At 39.8% G+C, this 27507-nt stretch overlaps 1 protein-coding gene across 1 annotated transcript; it reads right to left on the bottom strand.

The window, feature by feature from the left end:
- Nucleotides 1-23124: 23124 nt before the first annotated feature.
- On the bottom strand, nt 23125-27507 carry LOC124156195. Its single transcript, XM_046530579.1, has 4 exons — nt 27402-27507; nt 26715-26774; nt 25992-26102; nt 23125-25296 (listed from the first exon to the last, which is right to left on the bottom strand). Exons 1-4 carry the CDS (start codon nt 27453-27455, stop codon nt 24553-24555), a joined length of 969 nt encoding a protein of 322 aa, XP_046386535.1. The 5' UTR covers nt 27456-27507; the 3' UTR covers nt 23125-24552.

Below are 27507 nucleotides of genomic sequence, written 5' to 3'. Positions count from 1 at the left end.
TTCCAAGAAAACCTGATTTTCTCACCAAACTCTTATGTAAACAAGGACATGGATTTCCTTAAACATGGCCAAGAAAATTTTCCCTGCTGTTTCCAAATTTAGGCGTCAATATTATTATACTCGTACACGGCAGTCATTTGGATACCGTCGGGATGAAAAGATTTTTTGGAAATGCGTGAAAATCTGATAAAAAAAGGGTGAATGACTAAAAAACAGACGTAAAATCTTTATAGCCAGCTGTGTCGCTTGGTGGAACTCCATACTTCAAAAAATGGAGGACAAATATGGCTTTGTCGACAGTAGTAAAAAAAAACATAACCACCAGCGTTTATGTATCCTTCAGTATTAACCCATGCATTAAGTAGTCAGTATTTACAGCTTAAGTAGTCGATGCCCGTCTCGATAATTACGTTCAACTGCAGAAATACAATTCCTACAGAAGTTTCGTCCTACTTCAAGCTCTAATCATGCTCTGCTTCTGTGAAATCTGGTCCTCACAAAATACAATAACCAATCGCATAATCTTAAGTTTGTTTAGGGACAGGAATTTTATACAATTTAAAGTACTGACCAGAAGCAAATAAGATAAATGCCATTTATGTCATGAACGTAATGTACACATGGAAAGCACATTTTGCGCGTACACATACATGAACTGCATCCTCTATATTAAACAGACCATGTTACATTATAATAAATTAATTATATAAACAGATGTTAAATATGCAATACATATTGGCGAGTGAAATTATCGTGTCACATGGGTAGTTTATAAGTCATCAGTTCAGTTGTCAGGTTAGAAGAATGTCGTGGCGAGTGTCAAATCCTTGTCGTGGTTTATATTTTCGTTTTCCCAAGTCGATTCGTCCGTAAGGTGTGTGTCTCTCAGGTCGTGTCTGTCAGCGTGGCAGCCATTAGAAGGGTCTCCCATCGTGTATTTACCATTTGCATCCACAGCGTCTGCATTTACTAACGGAGAAAAATTAAGAATAAAAGATGAAATACATTCTCATACAATGTGCATGTACAATATAGCACCACAGAGTTAAAAGGCCCAACATCTAGGGCATTGTGGCCTCAGCAATCAATGGTTAGATTTCTATGATACCTCCAAGTACACATGGACGACTAATGGCGTAGTGATAGTTACACTACAATGCTATCCTGGATGTCTCGTGAGTCAACAGTTGGTTATCTGGTCATTACCCTGACATCAAACCCCAGGATTATCCATTAAAAGCACAATAATGAATTGACCTTTTGAGGATGCCATACCATACGCAATAATGCCAAGATTTCTTACACATATTAATGGTTAAACAATTAATTAACCAATGTTGCTAGTACGCTATATTTCAAGCATGACACGCCGGCACATTAAGAATACGCACTTGGTTTCCCTGAGTGCGGTTACACTATATAGATAGGACTTCAATAAATATATATTTACAAATTTCTGTACAAAAAATAAATATAGAATAAATACAAAAATATTATTGCGACAAACTTGATATGTATGTTAGAATTATAATTCAATCACATATTTTAGATGGCTCAAAGCTGATAAGCTCTTTCTAATTTGCTATCAGGCAACGGCCTCCAAAACAATAAATACAGATTTTACCTTATAATTATGCGTATCATAAATGAATGTCTGTCGGAAGATGGCACAACCAATCGAAGTTAAGGTGAGATGCTCTTTAACCAAACATACACCTCACCAAAATTTAAATCAATTGGAACACGAACACAATCGTAAAGTGTACGTTAGAAATAAGCGTTTTCTACTAAGTGAAATAGGTAAAACTCTCTTCTGGTGTCAAAAATGAGTAATTTTTCCATTGAGAAAGCTATTCAATACATTTTATGGGGCGGTATTGACCAAGGAAAGCGCAAAAAATGAAGTGTTCCACGCTTAATTTTTAGCATTCGATTGTAAATTATGATACATTAAATAACTAGTATTTTCCCATCTCCACTAAGGGAAAAGAAATCACAGAAAATTTTTCGAAAGAGGCCCTTTCTTCTTGGCTGCGAATTAGAGGCCAATTTGAGAGCACCCTCGTAAATTTGGGGCCCTCCAATTAAAAAAAGAAACAAATCGTGCATCTCATTGGCGCGATTCGCGGCTCTCCTTCGGATGGTTCGGGGCTTCCCGAATTACGAAAGATTTCACTCTGCCTTTACCTACTCCGTCAACAAAGCCTTTACTTCCAACAGCGGCGTCGTATGACCCAACATCGCTCTCGTAAGCATTGGACATCAATCCTCCAGAATATTGCGTCCCTCGCGAGCTCGGAAACGAATAGTAGTCGTCGTATGAATTGTCTCCAGGACCTCCCGACGATTGGTATTGGTAAATTCCTTCCGTTCCATCATCATCTCCGTAATAACCAGGGCTTCCTCCTATTACGTTGACAGCATGATACGCGCTCGAGTGGCTATTCCTTTGCTGAGTTCGCGCTTCACTACGGCTGTGCCAGAATCCGGAAGTTTGAGGTACCCTGAGGAAGTCACCTCGAGAGGCACTGTAATCGTCGTAGGGGAGTTCCTCGACCGATGAGTGGTACGAAGACCCTCCGTCTGAAGTACTGTATTCCTGGGGTGAATACGTTTCCTCGTAACTGTCTTCAAAAACTTCCGGCCGTGAAACTGATCCAAATTTCGATTCCTTGTTGAATTTTATGGAGTTGTAAGGATTGGGATCGGCTGATACTGAGGTCTCACCCACGGTGGAATACTTGTGTTTCACGTTGACAGATGAAGGAAAGGATGAGATATACTCATCGGGTTCGGAAACGTGAGATTTCGTAACGGAATCGACGAATTTTCCATCTTCACTGAATCCTGATTGGACGCCCGAACTAGAGTAAATATTTTGAACGCTGTGAGGATGGTAGTCACCAGAGACGGTTACATCGCCTCTGGTCGAGTACTTGTGCCGTATGTCGACGGATTTGCGAGGTGAAGGAGAATAATCTGTCGTTACGGAATCGTACGATTGTCTGACGGAGCCAACGCTATCGTCATCTGCGCTCGATATCGCTTCGATGCTCGATGTGGTGTACTTTTCGGATGATCCGTTTGCCTCTGTATAACCTGACACGGTCGAATCACCTCTGGTGATGTATTTGTGGCTAACGTGGACAGGTTGATGAGATGACGCAGAGTAATCGACAGATCCGGAATCGAAAGATTTTTTCACCGAACCCACGTAAGTACTGCCGCTTCCTTCGGATGAGATTTCAACTTCAGGGTTGCCTTGCGAGTATATCTTTCGTGTGACTGGAATGGCCTCAGGAGCACTTGATTCGGCAACATATGATTTGGTGACACTGGTTGAAGAATCCAGGTCGACGTTTCCGGAATCAGTGCGGTATTTTGTATCAGAGTCTCCCGTCACTTCTTCGTAAGTTTTGGAATCGTCAGGATTGTGCTTTTCCACGACGTATTCTTTAACAGTGGTGCCTTTGTATTTCTTGGTAGTGTGTTTGTCTCCCTTAACGTACCTAGTCGGGACATTGTCAGAGCTGGTCTTCTCTGCTATGATTACGGTTTTCTCCGTCTCAGGATCCGAGGAACTGCCGTCATAACTCACCGTATAAACCTTTTCTTCCGGCTTTCCACCGATCACCTTTTGCACAATAACTTCCTCCGTGCTGTCTGTCCCTGGTACGATAACCTCAACGCTGGACCCCTTATTTACTTTCACGATGGTTCCCTGTTTCTCGGCGCTCCCACGAGTGGTTGACTTGTACTCCACCACTTCCTCAGGTTCTTCGGTCAGCACCTTTCCCTGCTGAGATGTTATCGTTTCTGTGATTTGGTCTCCTACATTATTTCCATCATCACTCCGCTCTGCAGAATGAACATACTCTGTAACCGACACGGTCACTTTCTCGCCCAATGATTTTGAGGAATTGGTGACGATTCTCTCTTGAGAAATCGCTTTGGAGGTGGTCGACTTTTGTGATTTCACCACGCGAGACCTCTCGTAACTACCCCTGGGTTTATACTCGGAAGAATACGTGGTTTTCTTGAGCGACTTGGTCTTTTTCTTGCGGCGCGGTTCGGACACCGTGACTTCAACGGCAACGGCTGGGCGGACCTTCTCGACCACCTCCTTGGATACATATTTTACACCACCCCGTCCGTCGCTCTCCTTCACCAGGATTTCCTTCTCATACACTGCCTCCGGCTTCCCTTCGACAATAACCTCGGCTTCTTTCTTGTTTCCCTCCTCCACGAAGACTACTCGCTCAGATTTTTTCCCGTACTTTTCTAAAATATCTGACTCCTCTTTCTCCACGACGGCATCATCACCGTTGACTACATCAACAACTATCTTGCCATCACCTCGACTTGCCGATACTTGAGCAGAAACGTCTTGAACCTCTTCCGCCTCCTTCTGAGTTTGTGGCACATTAATTATGATGTTACCGGTATACCCTGAAGTGACGGGTCCTTCCTTGCTGGAAAGGGAAATGTCACCGCGAATATTCTGCGAATTTCCACGTTCCTCGACTAATTCATCGTCTTCACCATCATCATCTATGTTATCATCGTTTCCCTCCTCGTCATCGATGTCAGCATCGGTTTCCTCGTCGTCGTCGATTTCAGCATCGGTTTCCTCGTCGTCATCGATTTCAGCATCAGTTTCCTCGTCGTCATCGATATCATCATCGGCTTCCTCGTCGTCATTGATATCAGCATCGGTTTCCTCGTCATCATCGACGTTAGTATCAGCTTCCTCACCAACGATGTTACCTTCAGTCTCCACATCGCCACTGATCCTAGCGTCACTACCCTCAATGTCATCGATGGTGGTATCATTTTCCTCCTCGTTATTTATATTGCCATCATTCTCCGCGTTGACATCGGTGTTACCATCGTCACCGTCGTCATCGACAGTACCATCAGCCCCCGTCGACTCTGGCGCATTTTCTTCATTTGGCTGTACGATTTCGCTCACCCCCTCACCGGCCACCACTTGGTCGTCCCTTTCAGTCAAAGTACTTCCCTCGCTCCTCGCAATAGCATCCTCCTCTTCCAGCTCCTCTGGTTCGACGCCTACCTTTTTCGAAACATGATTCGGCTCGTCATCGGAACTTCCGTCCACATTCAAATCTCCACTCGATGAAAGAACGCCGTGTGTGGGACCCTCACTACACCCTTCATTTACTGAGTCGTCATTTGACAATTTTGTGAACCCGCTACCATGTCTTGAATGTGACCAGTGCGGAGCGTGATAGGTATTACTTTCAGCTGCTAAGGTTCCCGTAACGTCATCCGTCTGGAATTCTTGGTAAAACTTGTGTCCTACTACTCCTTGGTACTCCTGTTGGGGATGTAGGGAAGCGAATGGAAAGGGAGTGTAAGTATTGAATGCCGAAGTTTCCGGCCAGGGCTCGCTAAGAGTCCTTGATTGAAAATTGGATGAAAAGTCATCTAAAGAGTTGCCCTTAATGTTATAGTTGCTCAGGCTACCGTCGTATTTACGGCGCAGTGCACTGCAGGAAGCGCATGCAACGGGAGCATAGGAGGGCTTCCTTGAATACGAATTCGAATAGGAGTCGTCGCCGATTTCATCATCTTCAGTGCTCACATAACTTGAGGAGGAATACGTGGGTGACTGAGAACTGATTTTTCCGTAGTATATAGAACTTCCACCCTCATTACCGAGGTATTCGGGCTGGTCAGACTTCTCAGGGTAATACTGTGACGCTGGTTCGCTCAAAGAGTACGAATTTCCTACATCCTGATCGTCATTCACTGAGTAAGCATACTTTGCATTAGCCAAGCTGAACGGGAAGTAAGATTTCGAGGAAGGTTTGTTGGAGCTATAAATAATTGATGTTGATTGTGCGTCGTGATAACTCTTTCCCTGATAACCTTGTTTGCTTTGAGTAGATATATAGTTGGGAACAGAATAATGGTAAGTCTTGGATCCAGAATTTCCTTGCTCGTAGTTATCCAGAGATTCTCCATCATCTCCTGAGTATCCAGAAGAGTAATAATTATTTTCTCCAGATGAGACGCCGCTATAGGAGGATGTAGAAGCCCCTCCTTGTTCATACCCGTCTTCTTCTTCATCATTTGAGGAAAGATCGCTATCTGAGTATGTAGTCGCGTCGCCATAGTCACTTGTGATTTCCTTATCATCATAACCATAATCATCAGATTTCACCAATGAAACCTGAACGGGTGTGTTGAAGTTTCCATCCCTGAATCCATTGGATCCTGATTCGTCTCCGCAATCATCCTCTTCCTCATCGCGGACAGGAGCAAGGGAAGACTGTATCGTTTTGCTTTCGTAATCCGTACCCTCATCTCTCGATTCGTATGCTCCGCTGTCTCCATATAGATCTCCCTGGGACTCTTCGGCAGAGTAGTCATCGCGATAGCTATCACTGTCGTCACTACTTCCAGAGGTATGCCCGTAATCCGTCTCCTTGGATACGTCTGAATCGTCGTCGTAGCTGGAGACCTTAGAAGAATATGATGAGATGTAAGGACTGTTAGACGAAGTCTTACTATAATCATTATCCCACTGATCGGTCGACGAGTCCGTCTCCTGACTACCAACAGGGTAATGGTCAGAATCGTCTTCATCGTCTTCATCGCCGTAGCCATTTTCAACATCTGAGTCATATGCCGCGGATTGCCTTCCTAGGACTCCCAAAATACCTTGATAACCAACCATTGACCTCACTCCCTCGGACGCCCGTGAGCTTCCCCAACGATATGCTGCGTCGCCCTCCGTAGAGGACGAACCATCATAATCATCGGATACTGCGTAAGATCTCTGAACCTTCCTTCCGTACCTTTGTTCGCAGTCACTCTCTTCCTCCTCTTCGCTCTTGCTGTCTTCTTCGCTATTGTAGCCCTCGTCCTTGCAGGAGCAGGGCGATGGCTTGTAGGAAGACTTGTCGCGGACGGTGACGCTCACTTCGGGCTCCGGGAAGACGTAATCGTCCTCGCACGGGACACAGGGCTTGGGCGGAGGCGGGCGAGGCTCGTCCGGGAACTCGTAGTCGTCCACGCAGGGAACGCAAGGAGCTGGTTCCGGGAAAGTCTGCACTGCGATTCCATAAGCATACCTGTCTTTCTGAGGGGGAGTTTTGGGTACCTCTACTTGGTAGTTGTAGGACTTGGCGACGCAAGTATTCCTCGTTGGATGTCTAGGTATTGCCACGGCATAGCCGTATGCACTGGATTTCTGTGGAGCAGGGTCTGCGGGCGTCTCGACCTGTTGAAAGGTGGACAAGGAAACATCAGTTATCGATGATACACATAATTGTTTCTATAATTAAGAGTCAATTAAATGTTCAACTTTGACCGGTATTAGCCATTTGGTGCACAACCTGCATTTGCTGCTAAAGTAATTGCTACACTACAGAAGGCACTGGAAACAGCACCGCTAAAGATAGAAATAAAAAGTGATAAAAAGAGAGAAAGGTTATAAACACAAAAAAATAAAAAAGGTTATGATATAATGATAAGGTTTCTGCTTTGATAATAATCAGTACTTAGGATTATATCGCTCGAAGGCGGTCTTAAAATGATTTACTATCTTCATGCATATGGTGAAGTCAGTGCTAGGTAAGCTGGACGAAAACCTGTCAAATGAATACTTCAATGGATAAAAACTATTAAATAAAAATAACGTCCATAGTTCCAAAACGATTTGGCTAATGACAAGAAAACTGCCTCTTTATCCTCAGACAAAATTCAGTTACGAAGACGCGACGAGGTGTTGATGAAGACAAAAAAGACTTTTAAATTATGTAGATCCAACTACATTTAGTAGTGTTTAGTTTAAATTATGTAGCTCAACATTTTCTTGAGTTGAATTCAGCCATTATGAAAAAAGAATATTGTGAATAGCAATGCCTCGCGTAAGGATCTGCTTACACCCTGAGCTATGCGTTTACACTGTTCTCACATAAAAACTTTTGGAGTATGTAAAATGCTTGCAGCAGAGTCTTTGAAGTATAAAGTAATGTACATAAATGTAAATAAATACATAGAGCAAGACTTACACAAGAAAGGACCAAATTACAGAAATTAGAGCGAATTATGCGAAACAGATGTAAGGAGAGGTGGTTATAAAGAAATGGGACAAGAACATATCGTTTCACACGCACAAACCGACTCGAGGAAAAAAATAACCTAAGAAGCCTAAGCATAAGCGAACATAAATGCAGCAAAAACGTAAACAATAATTAATCATCAAGCTTCGCCCTCACAATCGCTGACTGGAAACTAGTGGATCTGCGTAATAGAAACTCTCAAATATTTCCGTTGAAACAGCAAATATAGGTATCCTCTAGGCGGATTGAATATTTAACCTTCACGCCAATATATTTTTGTATGACCATCACCGAGGACGTTCGCTAGCTCTGCATTTAGTGATTTACCTTCCACCTAATATTTCCTGTTATTTATAGCGTTATTAGTCGACTGTTTAATAAAGGCCAGTCACACGCTATACTTAGCGGTCTTTTCAAACCTACGGTCCAGATGCGAGTGTGTCATTGTGAAACGGTAGCTAATAGTAAAAGGAGCTCAACGGTATTAAGACCAGGGATGGCAATAGAGACTAAACGAAAGTCAGAAGCAGTAAAATGTCAATAGTTTCGTCCCCGGGAGCGAAATGTAGAAACGAAATGGATTTAAACCAATTCGGGTGGCTTAACTTAGGGCCGAAACGAAATCTGAGTCAAAACCACTTCGGGTCGAAACTAGACTAAAACTCTGGGACGAAACGAAACGCAGATAATGTTTCGCACCAGAAGGACAACGCGCTTCACCTTCAAACGGTTTAGTTTCGACCCACACTTAACAGGGAACGGTGAACGCAAACTGGCCATTCGATTTTTCAGCTCACTATTTTAAAATTCTCCACACTGTCTTATCCACCTTACGCTCAACTTTTGGGATCGAAACTTAACTATTAGCAGCGGAGTTCCGATTAATTTAGTTTCATTCCCCGGATTAAAGTCTCGTCCCGGGTCGAAACTAAACAGCTTGGTAATTTTAATTTCGTGCACGATCGAAACTAAACCTAGGCCTCGTATTTTCGTTTCCCTCCGGCTAGAAACGAAGCATTTTCGTTTTCGTTTCACTTTCAATCCCAGATTAAGACTTATAGATCGTATGAAGCAAGTCATTAAACTTGAAAAAGCAATTACCTATTTATCCCCTGTGAGGTCTACGAATTTCGGAAGCAGTGGAGACATCAACATAAACGACCATAGTGAAGACGTAGTAGCTAATATTGAAGAATTTATCATAAGAATAAATAAACTCGACGTGAGAAGTATTTGCGTAACTAATAAAATTGCTGCAGCATCAAAGGAGTACATCAACTACCTAAGAGGCTGCATGACGTGTTATGGTGGACGATAATGATATCCCATAAGCGAACAACATACCGTAGTACACATTCATTCATGACCAAAGCAGAATCTTCCATCTTTAAAGAAAATATATTAAAATGGAGGAAAAAAAACTTGGAATGCAGTATCTATCAATCAAATGCAAGAACACTTTTCTTATAGTGCTTCACTAGATGGTTCAAATACATGGGCTATGTGAATTATATAGATAGTGGAAAAGAGAGTTAGGAATTGGATTTGAAGGGAATATAAGAATATGAAGAATACGGAGACGATGAAAACGTTTAAGGAAGAGTTCGAGGATAAAAATCAATTCATTACTAGCGAGGAAGACCATGTGAAAACGAAAATGAGCATTGAAATGAGTTAAGTAGTATATAAATTAATTTGAATTATGCATTCCTTTTGGAATATTTCAAATCAATTATGCATTATCATAAAAAGAAGAGAAAAAAGGAAGTATTTCTCCTAATAAAAACCTCAGGTACAGGATTATAACTGTGGCAATCAATAAGGAAACGCCCTGATGACACGTCCGAAATAGCCGCGAAATCTATATCGATAGAGCGTCATATGTAGGTAATTACTACCTGAAGAGAATGACGCCGACTCGCAGGAGTATGCAAGCTAAAAAAACTGGATAATATTCAAATCAAAATCCTCCCCGAATCTTAAATGCCTGCGTTCAGGTACTTACATAAAAAAACTTTCCTCCAATACGCCAACAGCTAGATGGAATGATGTATAATTTAAAAAAATTGTAGCAGATGACTCCATTCCTGAGCCTCTTTCCATTAGTAAAACTTACCTACAATTTTTCACTTACCCAAAGGCACAAATACCAATAATGAGATCTAAAATAAATCAGGATATTAATTTCCTCACCAGCCTCGTTGCATTCATACCTGGTATCCAACAGCTATGCACTTAGGCTCAGGATCGGGTCTTTCTGGTTCCGTCACGAGGTAACCATAAGCGCTGCGCGGCTTCTCCTCGACTGGCTTCAGTTTCTCAACTTTGTACGTGTGAGCTGAGCATTTCACGGTATCGCTGGTCTCTTGGGGCACTTGCAGGCCGTAACCAAGAGCAACGCATGGCTTCTCTTCCTCCTGCGGCGGCTCCTCGAGGTTGTAGTAATGGGCCTGAGGGTGGGAGATAAAATTACCTCACGTAAAAAAATAACTGCGTAAATCCGTTAGAGCGCTCATACGATGCGGGAATTTGCATGGAATTAATGCAAACATTCCCTTGAGAAAAGAAACATCATAGCCACTAACCTTGCATGGTGCATTGGGGTTGCTGTGTATTCCAGAATACACGTCGAATTCCTTGGGTCGCACAGGCTCACTAGCGATACACTAAAATGAAAACCAAGCATATAATTTCACAGCTCACATAATCTTAAAAAAAAAAAAAAAAAAAAAAAAACGCTGCCCCCCGAATTTGGGCCATAAAATCTCCATTACTTCCCCCGGGATAAAAAAAGACTTAATTCATAAATTTGAGAGACACAAAAGAGAAATTTTATAAAATTAGTCAATGAAAAAAGTACAAAAAACACGACTTAGTAAATTAAAAGGAAAAAGTGAAACAGCTAGCGCGATATTTAAAGAAGGAGAAACTTAACAATAAAAAAATCGGAAAGAAAGAAAATGGGAACAATAGCCCAAGAAGCATGCTTTTATATAATGTTGCACATATTAGCACCGCCAAACTAAGGATTGCGAAGGATATAAAATGGAATACTATGCTGAGAATAAGAAAATATTTCATTTAAAGGAAATACGAAGATGGATGCCATTAGGAAAACGAAACATAGTTGTTCACGAGAAAAGTTTTAGAAAACACTTTAAAGGGGAAATAGGACCAAAGAAGAACATTCTCTGAGGAATTAATACGTAGTCCATTATGGTAATGATGTCACTGACAGTATTCAATCTTAAGGCTTCCCATAGTCAAGAGCAATTCACTCCAATCTGAATATCACAATGAATAAAGACTTTCCTATGCAAACACTATGTGAAAAAATATTATCAGATTCACTAAAATATAATATATCGATGGCTAAGTTCTCACAACACGCATCTCAAATTCTGCCGGTTTGAGACAGGTATCTTAAACAAAGAGTAATAACATTAAAAAATAAAATACAAGCAAAGAACAACTCTTCATTTGCAAATGAATGCTTCTCATTCAGTTTTGTGAACTTTTGGTTTTTATTTCAGTGTGCAAGTAAATGAAATTAATCGTTTTTTTGCTCTCCTGAAAAGTTGTTATTTTTGAGATACGTGTCGTTAGAACTTAGCCACCGATATGCAGAAGCAGATTTTGAAACCAATTTGATTTGAAAGAGGCTTATTTTTGAGTAAGGTCAGATATTCAGCAAAATACTGAAAGCTATGTTGAATTAAAACTTTTGGGCTATGTCGCCGCGTCAGATTTTGGGTTGCCCCAACGTTTCCCGACCGATGCTGGTCGCTTTCTCGCAGTCGCAGAGATTCCCTTGAGAAAGCGACCAGCATCGGTCGGGAAACGTTGGGGCAACCCAAAATCTGACGTGGCGACATAGCCCAAAAGTTTTAATTCAACATGACGAGCACCCGCGAAAGTTTTAACGAAGAATTACTGAAAGCTACTTTTACATTCATCTTAAGCGCTTGTCTCTCCTTATCTATCTTAAATTATTTCACATAGTTTCACATCCATTTTTAGCACATCCATTTTTTTGTTTTATCACACTCATTACCATTTTAAAAGATTAAATAATAATAATAATCAATCCTTCTACAAACAAATACGCGCAATATCAGACCTAAAATTTAAAAAAAATGCATTCGTGTACTCACATTGCATCTAGAGAAGTACGATTCTGGTGCATAGGATACACACGAGGGAGGGCTCTTCCTAATGCAGGAAGCTGACGAAATCTACAGAAAATAAAAGAAAATATTAGTAATAAAATCATACACTTGTGGACATAAATTCTCCTTGAGTCATTTACGTCCCATGACATAAGGTATCACAAAATCTTCCTGTATTCGTAAGCACTGTGATTATAGGGCAAACACCGCAAGTTCAATGAATATAATTACGTGCAGATTGAGATAAGAGAAATGGCTTTTTCGTCAAAAACCGGAATCCGAATCAGCAAGGAACACGTGTGTAGACTTAATTTATGAATCAATCACGATTGAAGATCTAGATAGTCTAAGGGATGCGGGAAGACCAAAAATTAACAATGCAGCTGTGTGTAACAATTTACTCCCTTGCGTCAAATCCTGAAGACTTACTTTCACTCCGGAGTTTTAACGTTTTATCTTTAGCATATACATTCAAACAATAAAAAAACTCAAGGTCACAAAGGTATATAAGTATATCCAGGGAACAAGCAGCATAGTACGATATATTACTCGATTCGCGCAAAAAAGATGGACTGATAGATTGTTTCAACATGATTCACTAGACAATGCTGAGTGCCGATCTTTTTTAATTAACAAGGGGAATCCTTCGCTTTCGTCAATTTATTATTACCTGTATGAAAGCTGCCACGCAGGCGAGAGCTAGCGCGCCCTGTAGTACGGAGCGTGCCGCCATTTTTATCTGAATGAAGGGATTTTCCCTTCGGAGGACCCTTTTTTTCGACGCTTTCCTTCCTAATTTGGTTGCCTGTAAAGCGACCGGCAGCGTAACACTGAGAATGGAGGCCCTCAGTTGGGTCTTCTTAAATACTTGGCCTACTAATCAATGGTTAAACTCCGCCCACAAGAGAGCGTCCTCATCACGGCAGGAAATATTGTAAAAATACGGAGAAGCGCGGCCTCCTTAGTGAGTGTGGCCTTCCTCTAGTTTCAGCGTGACCTTCAGGCTAAGCTACCCACCGCGGATACACAGCGAGAATTCCGCACGTGGTCCGAAACAGGTGCGAAGTCGCGAACCTATAAGGCGGGACTCATGTTCCATTTTTGGGGACGCCATCTTTTACCGAAGCAAATTATACGGCCCTGAAAAACTTAGTTTTTGAATTTCCGACCCATTAAAATGACCTCATTGCGTTTCTTTCCTCTTGACTCATCCGTTGTCCTCCAGTCACTACCGATCCGAACTTCCTTGATCTCACAGGAGACAAATTGGGAATTACTTTTGCAAGTTTAATGACTTGTTTCATACGACCCATAAGTCTTAATACCGTACAGCTCCTTTCACTATGAGCTACCGTTTCACAACGATACAATCGAATCGGGACCGAAGGTTTGGAAAGACTAAGACCGCTGAGGATAACGTATGCCTGGCCTCCATTTATTAAAAAGTCGACTGATAGCGCTATAAACAACAGAAAATATTTAGTAGAAGGTAAATCACTTAATGCACAGCTTGCAAACGTCCTCGGTGATGGCCAATCAAAAATATATATGCGTGAAGACATATTCAATCATACCTTGAGGATACCAATGTTTGCTGTTTCAACGGCAATATTTGAGACAGTTTCAATTTAAATAGATCAAAAAATCCATCATAAAGAGCCATCTTATCTATAACTCTTTAATTATGATGAACGTTTTGAGAAATACTAGAAATTTAAAAGAGAACATGATAGAAATTTTTGAGAGAGGCCCTTAAATTTCGGTTTAAATAAAATGGTTTAAAATCTGATTTCAACCATTTGCGCGAAAGGCAAACACGAGCAGAAAGATGACAACTTACGCTGATCTATTATTTTCCAGTCAGTGATTCTGAATTTAACAGTGAAGTGCAAAAAGTATCTCACCCAATTTAGGTTTTTCTTCGCGATAACTACTAAGATGTGATAAGTTCAACAGTGAAAGACACTTAGGATGTGATAAGTTTCGAACCTACCGCGTTATTACCGTATATAAATACAGCATGCCATATATACATGGCATGTTACTGCAACATGCGAGGGCCTATCACTAATTACAGAGCCATAGGTGGTATTATGCCTACTATCTCAGGGATGATCATGGAATCTCATAGAGTACATTGGATACCATGATATCTTAATAATATACATTTAGGCCAAAGATCGGTGGTTCGTGCCCCGGTGGTTTTTTTCCTTGGCACGTACTATTAACATATCTAATATACCTAATCTTGCCGGCATCGGCGGCGGCGGGGTAAAGTTTTCCTAACAAGTGGTCGCGGATTCGAGTCCCACCAGTTTGGTTACCCCTATCCCCGCCTGGGAAGGCTGCTCCTATCCAGGGAACAGTTGTTCGTACACGTTTAATGGAGGAATTATTTAAAAATCTCCGATATAAACGGCTACAATGTGCTGTTTTCGATGGTTTGAGAATAAATAAATAAACCTGGTTTTCAACTGTTACATGATGCAATTAAGTCACTTACTTGATTGAAACTTTTTTTTATCAATAGGCAGGAATTCTGTCGACTCTTCAGCAGCGCCGTGATCGAGGTATGACCAACGATAATTCTGACGTTGGATTAACTTCTCCGTAAATAACAATACAACCATGATTTTATGTTGTCCTCTTTCATTACCTTAATTATATTATTTCGTCCTTTCATCCCTCCATGTTTCCACTTTTATTGTTATTGTGAACCGCGTAAGTTCGCCATACGCGGAAAGGACGATCGGTAACCTAGTGAACTACTTATTGTGAGCTTGTCTAATGTTGGTCACTGACTAACACACTTATTTCGTGCGAAATCACGGCCTCTTGTTTCTCCCACATGATATTAGGACCTGTCGCTAATTATGTAGTGATAGGTAGTGTCATGCTATCACAGCGATGATTAATGAGTAGACCACATGGAGTATATCGAATCCGTTGTGATCATTGAACAACTATCTTTCAGTAGCGCCGCGCGCCGTCAAAAGTAATGTAAGAGGAATACTCATGCCCTTAATAACGTTTTTCCATTAAAATGGTTATTATTTATGCATATTTTCGAGAAAATCTCCAACGGTGTTTAGAGTCGCTACAAATGATTTTTTTTCAACAAAGTAGGGGCGTGAAATTTCAGGCCTCACAGGATTTAAGGATATGTTTAGTAGTTTTTTTCCGAAAAAAAGGAATTCAAGTATGATACTAAGTAAAATAATTAAATAAAGAAAAATAAAATGTAGAAAATAAGAGGAGGAACATGAAATAATAAATTCTTCAATCATAAACGCAGTACTTCGTTAAAATACTTATTTTATGATTACCACGAGGGCCATAAACGAGTTCAGATGCTTCGGCCCAGGGATTAATCATAAACTGTCAAGGCGTCCGAAAAGGGATATTCACGAGGATCCCTTTTGGAAAACTGATTGAAATGCAACGCAGAAGATTTGTATATAAAATGTCTGACAAAATAAATTACAGATCTGGAAAAAAAAGACTTCATTATTCCTATTTTCTGACTTCTACTACTTCCGGGGATTGGCCCCCTCTTTTCAGTTACTTTGGCGAAGGTGTTTTTCCTGCCTCAAGATATCAATGGCAAATGCACCTGAAATAAGGTGCAAAATCCCTTTCTGAAAATACGATACATACTCCTCAATAAGCACATTACTTTTTAACTGTTTTTATCTTTCTTGTTTCTACGTTTATGGCTCATTTTTTACTCTTTTTTGTCTTTTCACTACTTAATTCGTTTTCATTCGTTACATTTTTTAACATTCCAACATTTTCTTAACAGTGTGCAGTGTAATCATTCTTGCCTTTTGCGCCTATTAACTAATTTAATTTAATACCTATTAACATGTAAATTCACATTTTTTCCAATGTATTATGACCTTAAAACTCTGTAAGTATGAGACCTGTGGCGGGGCAAAAAGTATCCACCTGCTCTCAATCACCTCTGAAGAAATAAAATTATAATTTGCCATTCCCCGTTAATCCAACCCTGTCGAGGTTTCCTCAATATGCCGACCATGACAGTCGTTTAGATTTAAGTGCAGCGTTAAAATTATCAGGTTTGATTTATAAACAAGCATACATTGACATGTTGAGAATTCGAGGGCAAATCAAGTTATATTACCCCGCTATCTCAACGCGTAACCATGACCTGAGTCAAAGTACCAAGTCTAACTTCCATGCTCGGATAGAGTAGCTGCATCGTAACTAAAGATAGACCTTCCGTTAGTTACAAAATAACGTCTCACGCAACCTGGCATTTATCGCACTTATGTTTTAATTTAATAAAAAATACGGATGGTTTAGAGACTTTATTTCACAAAATGCCGCCTGACGATGCAATTGATTCAGACACACACTGTGCTTTTGTGTTTCATATGTATAATATAACAGATCTGAATTACCTCTGTTCGTTTTTCATTTTTTTCTAGTCCATCCAGGGGGAATATAAAAAGGATTTCAATGCAAACAAAATTGGACTTACTTAGGACCTTAATGATTTTAAGCGTTTACTATTTCAGTGTTGGTCGTAAATCATTTATTCAAGGCTATTATTATCATTGTTCCAAAATATGGAATCAATCGGTACCCTTAATTCGGATGTCCCAAAAAGGAGAATAACCATATTTTTAAAAGGTAAATTTTTACGCACCTAGCATACCGATTAAACTGGCCCTCACCTAATGTGAAACTTTTCAGCGCAATTCTCGAGAAGCTGACCTAAGTAAGCGCACACCAAGTAAGTAACCACATACGGTACTTACCCGAATGTCACTGAAGGTGCTTATCAAGTGTGCAATCGGGAATACAGGCGTGTGAAAGCTATGCAGGGTCACATATCTATTTATTGGATGCAGCTACACTATACGAAATAGCATCCCCTTTCACAATTCATTTCAACCAAGTGCTTCCAAACTTCAGGTTTCCATTTATAAATAAATTTACAACAAAACGTAAGGGACGAACTTCAAACTTTATTCGCAATACAGCACATGATACAAACTACTACATTGTACCTGAAAGTAAATGGTATATTTTTTGTAAATTTTGTAACACTAGTTAACTTAAACAATTGGAAAATTGAATAACGAGAATGGAAAGCCATAGTTAAGTGGAATAATGTTAAGCGTGTACTATTTCAGTGCTGGTCGTAAATGATTTATTTAAGACTATTATTATCATTGATTCGAGAATGTGGAATTAATTGGTACCCTGAATTCCGATGTCCCAAAAAGGAGAACATTGATATTTTTCAAGGTAAATTTTTCAGCCACTCATTCAAAATCAGGCATTCATGAAAAAGACCTATACCCAATAGGGAAATCATATCCAATTATAGATCTTAATCGTAAATTCCATTGCAAAATAATAACTTTCCTACAAAATACTGATCACACGCAGATCAGTATATCTCATATTGCAATATTTTTGAAGGGCAATTTTAACACCGGAACTTCATGGTAAAAATATATTACAGCTTCAAAAACCACTAAGAATACAGCTTTACGAACACATGAGTTGGTAAGGATAATTCAAAAGGAAAAGGCAGATAAAAATTAAATAATGTTTTATTGCTTAAATTCATAGCTTTTATTGCAAAAATCAATTAAAATGGCATTACAGCCTCAGGAAACTTGACCTTGAATAGATTCTAACGTGCTTTCTAAAATGTCTTATCCATTTCTGATGAAATAAGGAGTAGCTTTCTTAGCAGCAAGTAATTTGAAGCATAGAAAATAAGGTCCAAGTATCCAATCAGGACGAGGTTGTTGATCATCCATGTCACTTTAGATGTTATCAAGAGGCGAAAATTTCATTAATAATTCAATCATTATTATGTTTTCATCATCAATGCCTCTTAAGAGATTTAATGCTGACGACACAGAAAAAAAACAAAAAATGACAATATTCCGAGAAACATTTCAGCAGTAAGTCACAAATAAATATACAGCTTAGGGTGTGCAGTAATGACTCATAGGGCAATAACTACAAAACACGAATCTTTAAGTAAGAAAATTAACATTAAAGGTTTTAAAATCCTGAGCAGCATGGGAAAGGCCACTTTTTGAGACGCATCCCCACGAATAGCTAAAAAAAACGTATTTAAGAATTTACAATATGAAGAAACGAATTAACCAGGTATAGCATCGAAGATTTGGTGTTAAGTAAAAGTTAGACAATTCCCACGTGAACTATCCCTTATACAAATTAAAGCCATTTTTATTGCACAGTAACGTCAAATGAGATTCATATGGAGAAGCTGATGATGATGGGCCACTGAAGCCACGCCGTAATATATCAACTTTCCAGACAACAATAATAACAGATCATCTGAAACTTAGTCTATACGTCAGAATCTGAACACTTCGCCGCTTCCATGCCGAAGCTGCTAAACATTTAACCTGTAGAGAGAGGACTTCAGCGAAAGGAATGCACGAAATGCCCTTGGCTTTGTTTTGATTGGCAAACAACATTTTTAGCTTCCGCCGTAACCAAAACATTGCACTCAGCAGGTTTTCTTCATGAGTAGGTTCATTCTCGTGCATGGAACCTTGAAACGAAACGACACCTCTCCTTCTTAGAAGGGAAGGCAATCGAACACGGCAGTGTCGCATACGGTGCTGTCTATTAACAAAAGCTAATTGACATTTCAGATTAATGTTCATGAAAACGGATATTGAATTAACTTCGGATACTGGGTAGTCTAACTGCACAATCCCGAAAACTAGTATGAAAGATATTCCATTTACAAATTTATCCTCGTTCATTCCAAAGTTCATTGCACACAAATTTGCATGGTGAAGAGTAATTACGGAAGTAAATTTATTTTTCTGTTTTAGAGGGGAATAGTTACAGCACACAGATAAATCAACCTAGTTAGCCACGCATAAGGTTGATGAGCCGAACGGAGACCTCAGCTGTATTTGACGACATAGCATGATCGCATCATGGAAGAAGAGTATTTTTTTGACAATAATCGCTCCTTGAAGTATTGAACTATTTCATAAAAATAGAAGAATATAAGTGAAATTGTAAATTTTTTATATGCTTGCGTGAATAACAAGATTCCATCGCTTGTTCATCAATTTACAGGACCAAACGATTTTTAATTATTTTGTAATAGTAGAAAAAGTACACAAACAAGGGCATAATAAATATATTTCTTCAAAGAGTCACGTCAGAAGTAAAACGGAACACGCACAACGTAATCCCATGCCATTACTCTTTAGTGAGAACTAATTACTTATGCATGCCGGTAAAATTTTCACGTTTGAATAGCTCGACGAATGATCATAAGCATTTCCACTAAGATATATATGTAAATAAATTACCATGGAAATATTTACGTCCAGAGCAAAGTAAAAAACAGATTGACACCTCTTATTCACTCCAAGGTTTTCTTTGAATGCTAATATGCCCAGATCGTAATTCTGTGAGATGAAAATCTGACGATTAGCAATGCTTATATTAAGCCTCAATTAACTAGGCCTAATGGGATCGTTTGCCTGTATCCTGCCTTCATATTCTTCGTTATTTTCTTCAGATCTCAAAATTCATTTTCCCTGTTACTTTACTTTCTAATCGATTCATTTTTTATTATTTTTTCATTTATTAATTCCATGATTTCTACATAATTACTGCCAACTAATGAGGTATATACTTCGACTGCTAACTTAAAAGCCGAGTATTCATTCCAGGAATTTCAACAAAAGAGGCTCGTCAGTGGCATCCGTAATTATTGTCCACAGGCCATTCAGTTTAACTTCGGTGCTGTTACATACGACCAGTTTCCACGAAAATTTTTTGAGAGTATAATCTCCCTTTGGCCAACAGAACTTTATACTTAAATAAAGAGCGCGGCTTACCTTTGACATTTTTTGAAATATTAGACGACTAGCGCGATCGCTACTTCACTGAGCCTCAGGGAATTTCTTGCACAGTCTGCATAGATAATTCGGAAGAGGCTGCTGTCCAGTTGGTAAATAAGGGTCATTGCTTTGAAGATTATTATGTTAAGGAAAAGCCATTCACCGCTAGCATAATATATAAAAGTTATGCCATAATGAAACAATCACATCTGACTCCACATGCTTCATAAACGTCACACAAGGTAATGCAGTATAAGGTTGCCCATTTTGAAAGTTCAATAACAACGTTCAACCAACGTATTCATCACATCACTACGAATCCTGGAAAGGATTCATAGTGAGAAGTTAGAAGTTAGTTAGAAGTGTCGACGTTGGCCAAAGGGAGATTATACTCTTAAAAAATTTTCGTGGAAACTGGTCGCATGTAACAGCACCGAAGTTAAACTGAATAGCCTGTGGACAATAATTACGGATGCCACTGACGAGCCTCTTTTGCTGAATTTCCTGGAATGAATACTCGGCTTTTAAGTTAGCAGTCGAAGTATATACCTCACTTAGTAGTAGAAGGTAGTTAGAAGTATCGACCTTCCAATGGAAACCTTAAATACGCTTTTGAGCGCAAATATAAGATGGCACCAGTAACCGACAGCGCATTTCTAATTCCTTCAAAAAGCCATTCTATCGTTTAATTCTTCATAAAATTAACAGCAACATCTTTTATTGCAATAATACACTATTATAATTAGATCAATCAACACAGAAATCATTACGTGCACCGATTCCCCTGCACTCACTTAAAATCATGGCCAAAGTTCTGCTGATCTTCTCTAATATCTATGGGTATATATTACACCAAACTGACCGTTGGCTTGGCTCAACTCTTGATATTTCAGCGAATTCTGCTCGGAGGAAAAATTTGGTTCGGAAGCGGTCGGAAGTCCGTGTCTGCCAAAACGAACGCCGCGGGTCCGAGTCCCGCCTGGGTAGGTTGCCCCGATCCGCGGCATGTGTTTTTATGATCGTCCCCCACTGATAAGGATTTAAATGCGTAGTTTTCGGGGCGATGATGATAAATTTAAAATAATAACAAGCATGCAAAAAATTCCAAAAATGTTATTCTCGCAGGGATTCACGTGTCAATTTAATTCAATCTTTCAAAGCACTGCAATCCAAATATTGGAACAACCCTCTTTTTCTCTATACCTCATAGACAAGTGCTGAATCTAGCTTGTATGCTATTATCATCAGATCCAAATAAGGTCAGCGAACCTATTCGCATCTGTAACAGCTGCGGCATGTAAGCAGATTATGGCAGAACCAGCAAAATACTTGGCAATCGCATGCACTCAAGCTCAGCTCACGGCGTTGGAGACGTTATCCGTGATATTCCAACCAGCCGGGCGTAATCAAGAAAATACGTGTCCGACATGCAATACAACGATAACGATAGCCTTGAACACCTACCATCGAAAATGTAAAGCGGTGGAATGGCTAATAAAACACGCAGCTTTTATGTATGATGAGCAGGACTGCGCGCTGAGTGTAATCAGGAACAGCTATGTGAGTCCAGACCAACGGATAATTATAAAATACTTCCTTCAGTTCAGAGATGTTCTTCCTCCTTGATTCCTTCTTAACCATCCTAAAACACTAACTCATCATTAGGTCTTCCCCGGGGGACTTCTCCAATACCTTTTCCCGCCGATATATTTCTGATGTAATTCCTTCTTATGGCATAGCCTATCATGGGTCTTCTCTAACTTAAGGTACCCCACAGTTCCCTATGCTCTCCTATTCCGCGGTGCACCTCATCGTTTCTCAATTTTACAACCCTAATGTTGTGGCGTGACTGTTTTGCCGAGATGAGCACGTGTCCATCACATTGGCATTCTTGAGAATCGATCGTATCATCAAGGAAATGCTTACATTCTAAGTATTACATCCAATTATTCCGATTAATACAAAAGAGAAGGTACAAGCAAGTGAAATATGCACCTACAAATCAACACTGAAAAAGGTTTTTTTTTAACTTGGGGTAAAATTATGACCTGAAGACTAAGGCAATGTTTACCATAATTTCCTAGTGTAAAAATACATATAAAAATTAGTATTTTGCAGTTCACGTCAGACAGCCTTTTAAATATAGTATTGCAATAAGTGCTTGATACCTCGCACTTATAAAGCATGCTCTCTAAATCTAAACAACCATTTGAAAAAAAATACTGTACACGTCCTAATCACGTTCCTTGCATTTTTTTCGTCCTCGCAAGCCTCGTTCGCAAAACAAATATGATTGATTTACTACTTTGAACGATCGAGAGACATTTTTTCGTGCCCGCCGCATTCCAACACGATTTTGCCATCTAGTAACCGATTATCAGTCCCGATTTTTTCGAACGCAAAACATGATCGACGCCTAGATCAAGACGAATTTTTTTCGCTGAATAAAATTATCTCTCTCCACCGCACTTTACATCACTGCCAAACACGTACCCAACTTTTTTTAAATATTCTATCATTTCCGCAATCACAAATGAAACAGTGCTAACGAGGGACGAGAAATGTAAAGCTACTTAAAACCAAGAGATTCGCGTGTTTAAAATGAGTCACAGTGGACGCTGACATTTATCACGATTGATGCATTCTTCAACCATTTCTCATTGACGACTAGATCACGGTCAGGATTTTACATTTATACAAAATAATTGTGCCTCCAATTTAAAAATACTCGGGTTCCACTTTCGAGTAAGGCTAGAATTATTTTTCTTCTACCTTAACATTCCTTCGCCGTGAATTCAATAACCCACATTGTAACAACTTAAAAACCATAAAAACGGAAGCTATATGAATTTCAAACAACTTCAACAATTCTAAAAAACAACATTCATCGTGACCCATTAGCCATCTCGGTATGAATCACGAAAAAAGTAGTTGGGAAAGAAATTATAGATGCATGGAATAAAAAAGATGGAATAATTTTTCACTTTTAATTTGTTAATTTAAAATAAATAAGAGACCAAATTTATACATTGAAGATTTGCGACCGCCGAGTACGACGTGCTTTTTACAATGTGAGGAGTAAAGCAGGAGAGCTTTTGCAACACAATTTCAAGTGTCCAAAGTAAGTGCGTTTCTCAGTAGCAGATTGCCAAGAATTATGTAAAAGTGGTGTTTTTGTAGTGGTTAGTGTGTGCCAATAAATGTACGTGTTGTGTTCTATATGATCAAGTTAATTCGCGAAGATGTGAAGCTGAAAACCTAGCTACACAAACTCATGTTGGTTAGAAACGTGTTTAAAGACGTTAGCTCAATAATTACGACTATTTAAGTGCCATTAGAGAAGGGCTCGGGATACTAAATTATGAAAATATACATTAATTTTCAGATAATTTTTGTGATTCTCTTGAATGTGATTTTAGACAAGAAATTAGAATCACTGAACTAAAGGGTGATGATTTGAGGGCTTATATTGCTTTCAAAGGCAATTTTGTGTACACAAAAAAAATTGAAAAGGATTTTGCCATAAAAATGGCAACATAACGCATGAAAATCTCGCTCTCTTTGTCGAATGATAAGAGTGAACTAATTACGAATAACTAGAGATTAATGATGACGTAAATGCTTTTTTTACCGGGGGAGGTTTAGCTTTAGTCAGTTAGCATTGGAAAGATAAGGGTGCGCTGACGTGGTTTGATGTTGCAGTACATTGGGACACGGAAACAGTTGAAGGCACTTAGCAACTACTGTGACTGAATAAACAAGAGTTAGTGTAAATGAATTAGATGGTATTGACTGATCATCGCGATATGACAGTGATTGAGTATTCAACAAAAATGCACGAGTTAGCCGTAGTTAAGTTTTCTTTTCTCCACGGATAATGATTACGGCGAAATATGTATTAGGATGAGCGTTATTTAACGGGTGGATGGCGAGGGTTACTTTTGGCGTAAGTATTGGCCCAAAATCGAACACGGGTCTAAAACCACATGTCGATTTAGACGCCGTCCTTTTTAGAAAACTACAAAAAATTTATGTTTTTGAAGATGACAAGTACTTACCGATGTGTTTTCGATGTGTCTGCGTGTGAATGTGTTTATGTGAGCGTGTGCGTGATCTTGTGTCACTGTGTTTGACTATGAAGCTTGGACTGCACTTTTGTTTCAACCCTCCATTCTTTTCACAGATTGGGAGTGAATGAATTTTCGTCTCCAAAAAGGGTGGTCATCCGTCCAATCGATGAACCGGCGAAATTTATAACGTCCCCAGCGGTCGCGTCTTATGACTCGAGAACATCAACAAGCATCCTCATCGATGTCACTCTCTTGTTGTTGCGGGGACAAAACGCTTCAATCTGTCCACGTTTCGCCCCTGCGGTGGTGTCCGTCGAAATGTTTTGATCGCTTAGAAACGGCAGGCCTTGCAGGTACCCCCGCAAGAACCACCGCACTTTCCGTAACCTCCGCAGCCAGAGGAGGAGGAGATTGAACCGGATGAGCTCCAGTCATCTCCGTCATCACCAGAGCTGGATGACACGTCACTTCCGCCAGAGTATCCGTCGGAGACGATGACGACGGAGCTTTGGCTGGGTGAAGGGTATTGGGCAGCGGAGCCGGTCTTCCAGGCGCATGGCTGACCCTTCTCTGGCATGTAGCCGAGGTCGGCGTAGGAAAGTCCGGCGGGGTCGGTGTTGGAGTAATCCTCCTCAGGCTCGGGCAAGACCTCTTCCTCCTCCTGATCGAAAGATCCGGGAGACGGCAGTCTGAGTTCCAAGATCTTCTTGTCAACGACGGCAATCTTCTCCTCGGGAATGTCGGGGACGACCTTCTTGATGGGCTGGTATTCAGGGGTCTTGCTGAATCCGTAGCTCAACATACCCTCCCTGACGTTGATTGGTCGGTTGAGGCCGGCGGCGTAAGCGAGGTGAAGGGAGACTGGGTCAGCGGTGTGGGTCACGCGGTTTCCGCAGTTGACTCCGGTCGGTTGCTCGGGGGTGGCATCGTCGTAGGTTGGGGTCTCGGCTACGAAATCGGCGGACGAGAAGGGGATGGTCTGGATGGGGTTGTTGTTGCATGGGGCGGGGTAGTCGGGGGTGGAGTCGCATGGGCGGGAAGGGCAGCGGGGTGCTGGCCTGGGTGGGATCCTCACCTGGATTGAAAAGGGCGAATACTTGGTCAATGCCAGATTTTAAGCATAAACGTGATGGCTGGCGAAATAAATTCAGACTAAAGTCATATTTACAAATTCTAAAATTACGAAAAAATATACCACAGTTAATTTGAGGTAAAATTCACCCTTTGCAGAGAAAGCTGCCACCAGTAACGACTGATACATACCGTCTTTCACTAAATTCTATATTTATTTAGGAATAAATATTCCCTTCACAAGGCCTTTGATAGATCTGAATAGTTATTCCCTACGTTGAGATGTGATTCTAAAGTAACACTATCCCAAACCCTGTCAAGTTTAGTCTTTCACACATTTAACTAATTTTTATCTGCAAATTAACCGCCAAGCCTTTGATAATTCATGTCAAGAAGCAATACTTTATTATGAAATAACATTTCGAAGTATTTGATAACAACTAAGAACTAGATAGTTCAGATATTACACGAATTAATGACGTGAGCCCAGGAAGTATTTTTCTGACGAATCTTGACTCTTTGGGTCTCATGTACAAGAGGATAAAAAAATGATGATGCTGAAGATATATATTATACTGAAAAATGCATAAACCGAACAATTTCAGGATATTATTTTACCATACGAATAACAGTTTATACATCCACACCATTAAAAATAGAATTAATTACAAATGCTGAGAAACAACTCTCAATACTTACATAGTTCTTCTGGCAATTGCATGGGTCGGTGGGTTCATACTTAGGTGGGTTGATCTTAGCGCAAATCATTCTCGGTAAAGGAGATGGCCTGGGAATTGTTGGTGGTCTTACCTGAATAGAAAAAGAATATGATAAATTCACTCATCTTAAAAACACACACTGAACGTAATAAGATCTGAATTTCACTATCAATACGATCGATTGGAAAAAAGGCAATGACAAAACTCGAATTTTACAGATTAGTTCGGAGTAATTTTATTTAGCTTAGAGAAGAGTTTTGCACAGTTTGGAGTACTACAGAAGCCTCCACGAAATCCACCGAAGGGAAGATTCTAGAGACGTCATTCAATTTGTACCTACAAGATTGACAAGTAGATGAAATTATATAATTCTCAGCGCAAGAACGTTTTTCAGGTGAATTTCGTCCATTCTATCATTTCTTCCATCTTTCGCTCCCATTCAACAGTTACTCAATGAAAGAGAGAAACTTATCAGTATAAATTACTGGACAAGACGGAAAGTTATCTGCCAGCTTTATCGGAAACCGAAATTTCTGAAAATATTTTGAAACCACTTAAAATGCATAGGAAAATTTTTAGTCATTAGAAATATACTAGTATATTTGGGAAATTTCTGCCACGCCTCCCATAATTCTACTTGAAATCATAGAACATAAGACTGTTTGCTTTGCGACCAGAAAAATTCAATTTATAGGTCACTTACCACAACGGGCTTGAAATTGCAGACGTCGGTACCACCTCCGCATGGGCAGCTGGCATTGACCTAATAAAGAAACAAAATCAATTAGAATCGTTGGAAAACATATTAGACTTAGAACATAGACCATGATACAGTTGTAAAAAAATGGAAGTGCGCCGATTGTATGGTCATTTCCACGCCCACCCAAGACTCGAATCGAACATAAAATCGATGAAACTAGAATAATATCCCAAAACTAAACCCTTTTAAACGTTCCCATTTAGCTTGAACCTATGTCTTTTTAAATATTTACATCAGATGAAAGAAAACTTATAATATTTTCATTTCAATTTAATCCTTTTTAACACTCGTTTCATTATTTGCAAAAAATAATAGAACGAGCATAAAAATAAAAATCTCAAGTCGTCAATTAGCAATAAAAATATACCCCTACATCAACAGAGGTGCAAAGTTCATCTTAAGCTAGGAGGTGCCCAAATTTGATCGCTGATATATGAATGCCAATCTATAATAATATGTAATAAAATAAGTAATATGTAAAATGATATTAACATCATGAGTAATACGTAATATAATAAGTAAATTCGTATTAATGCAATTAGCTATTGCTCGAAAATCCGCATGCGAGCTTTCAAAGTTTCATCAAAAACTTCTACGAGGAATTTTCAGACAGGTTTCATTGTTAATTACCATAGCGACGGCCAATGTGGCCAAGCCGAGGAAGAGGGCGACTCTGGGAGACATGTTTGGAGTCTTGCTACCTTTCGGACCCACGAGCAAGAAGTGATTGGCCCAA

Source organism: Ischnura elegans, chromosome 3 (assembly GCF_921293095.1).
Source record: "Ischnura elegans chromosome 3, ioIscEleg1.1, whole genome shotgun sequence".
NCBI classification, from domain to species: domain Eukaryota; kingdom Metazoa; phylum Arthropoda; class Insecta; order Odonata; family Coenagrionidae; genus Ischnura; species Ischnura elegans.
Note: the sequence above shows the minus strand (reverse complement) of the source record. Positions and strands in the feature narration are given on the sequence as shown.

Excerpts from the sequence above, each read along its gene's own strand:
- LOC124156195 (XM_046530579.1), bottom strand. The coding sequence starts at position 27,455 with ATGTCTCCCAGAGTCGCCCTCTTCCTCGGCTTGGCCACATTGGCCGTC. Across the intron at positions 26,775-27,401 it reads CCACATTGGCCGTCGCTATG|GTCAATGCCAGCTGCCCATG; the intron begins GTAATTAACAAT and ends TTTCTTTATTAG. Across the intron at positions 25,297-25,991 it reads GCAATTGCCAGAAGAACTAT|GTGAGGATCCCACCCAGGCC; the intron begins GTAAGTATTGAG and ends TTTTCAATCCAG.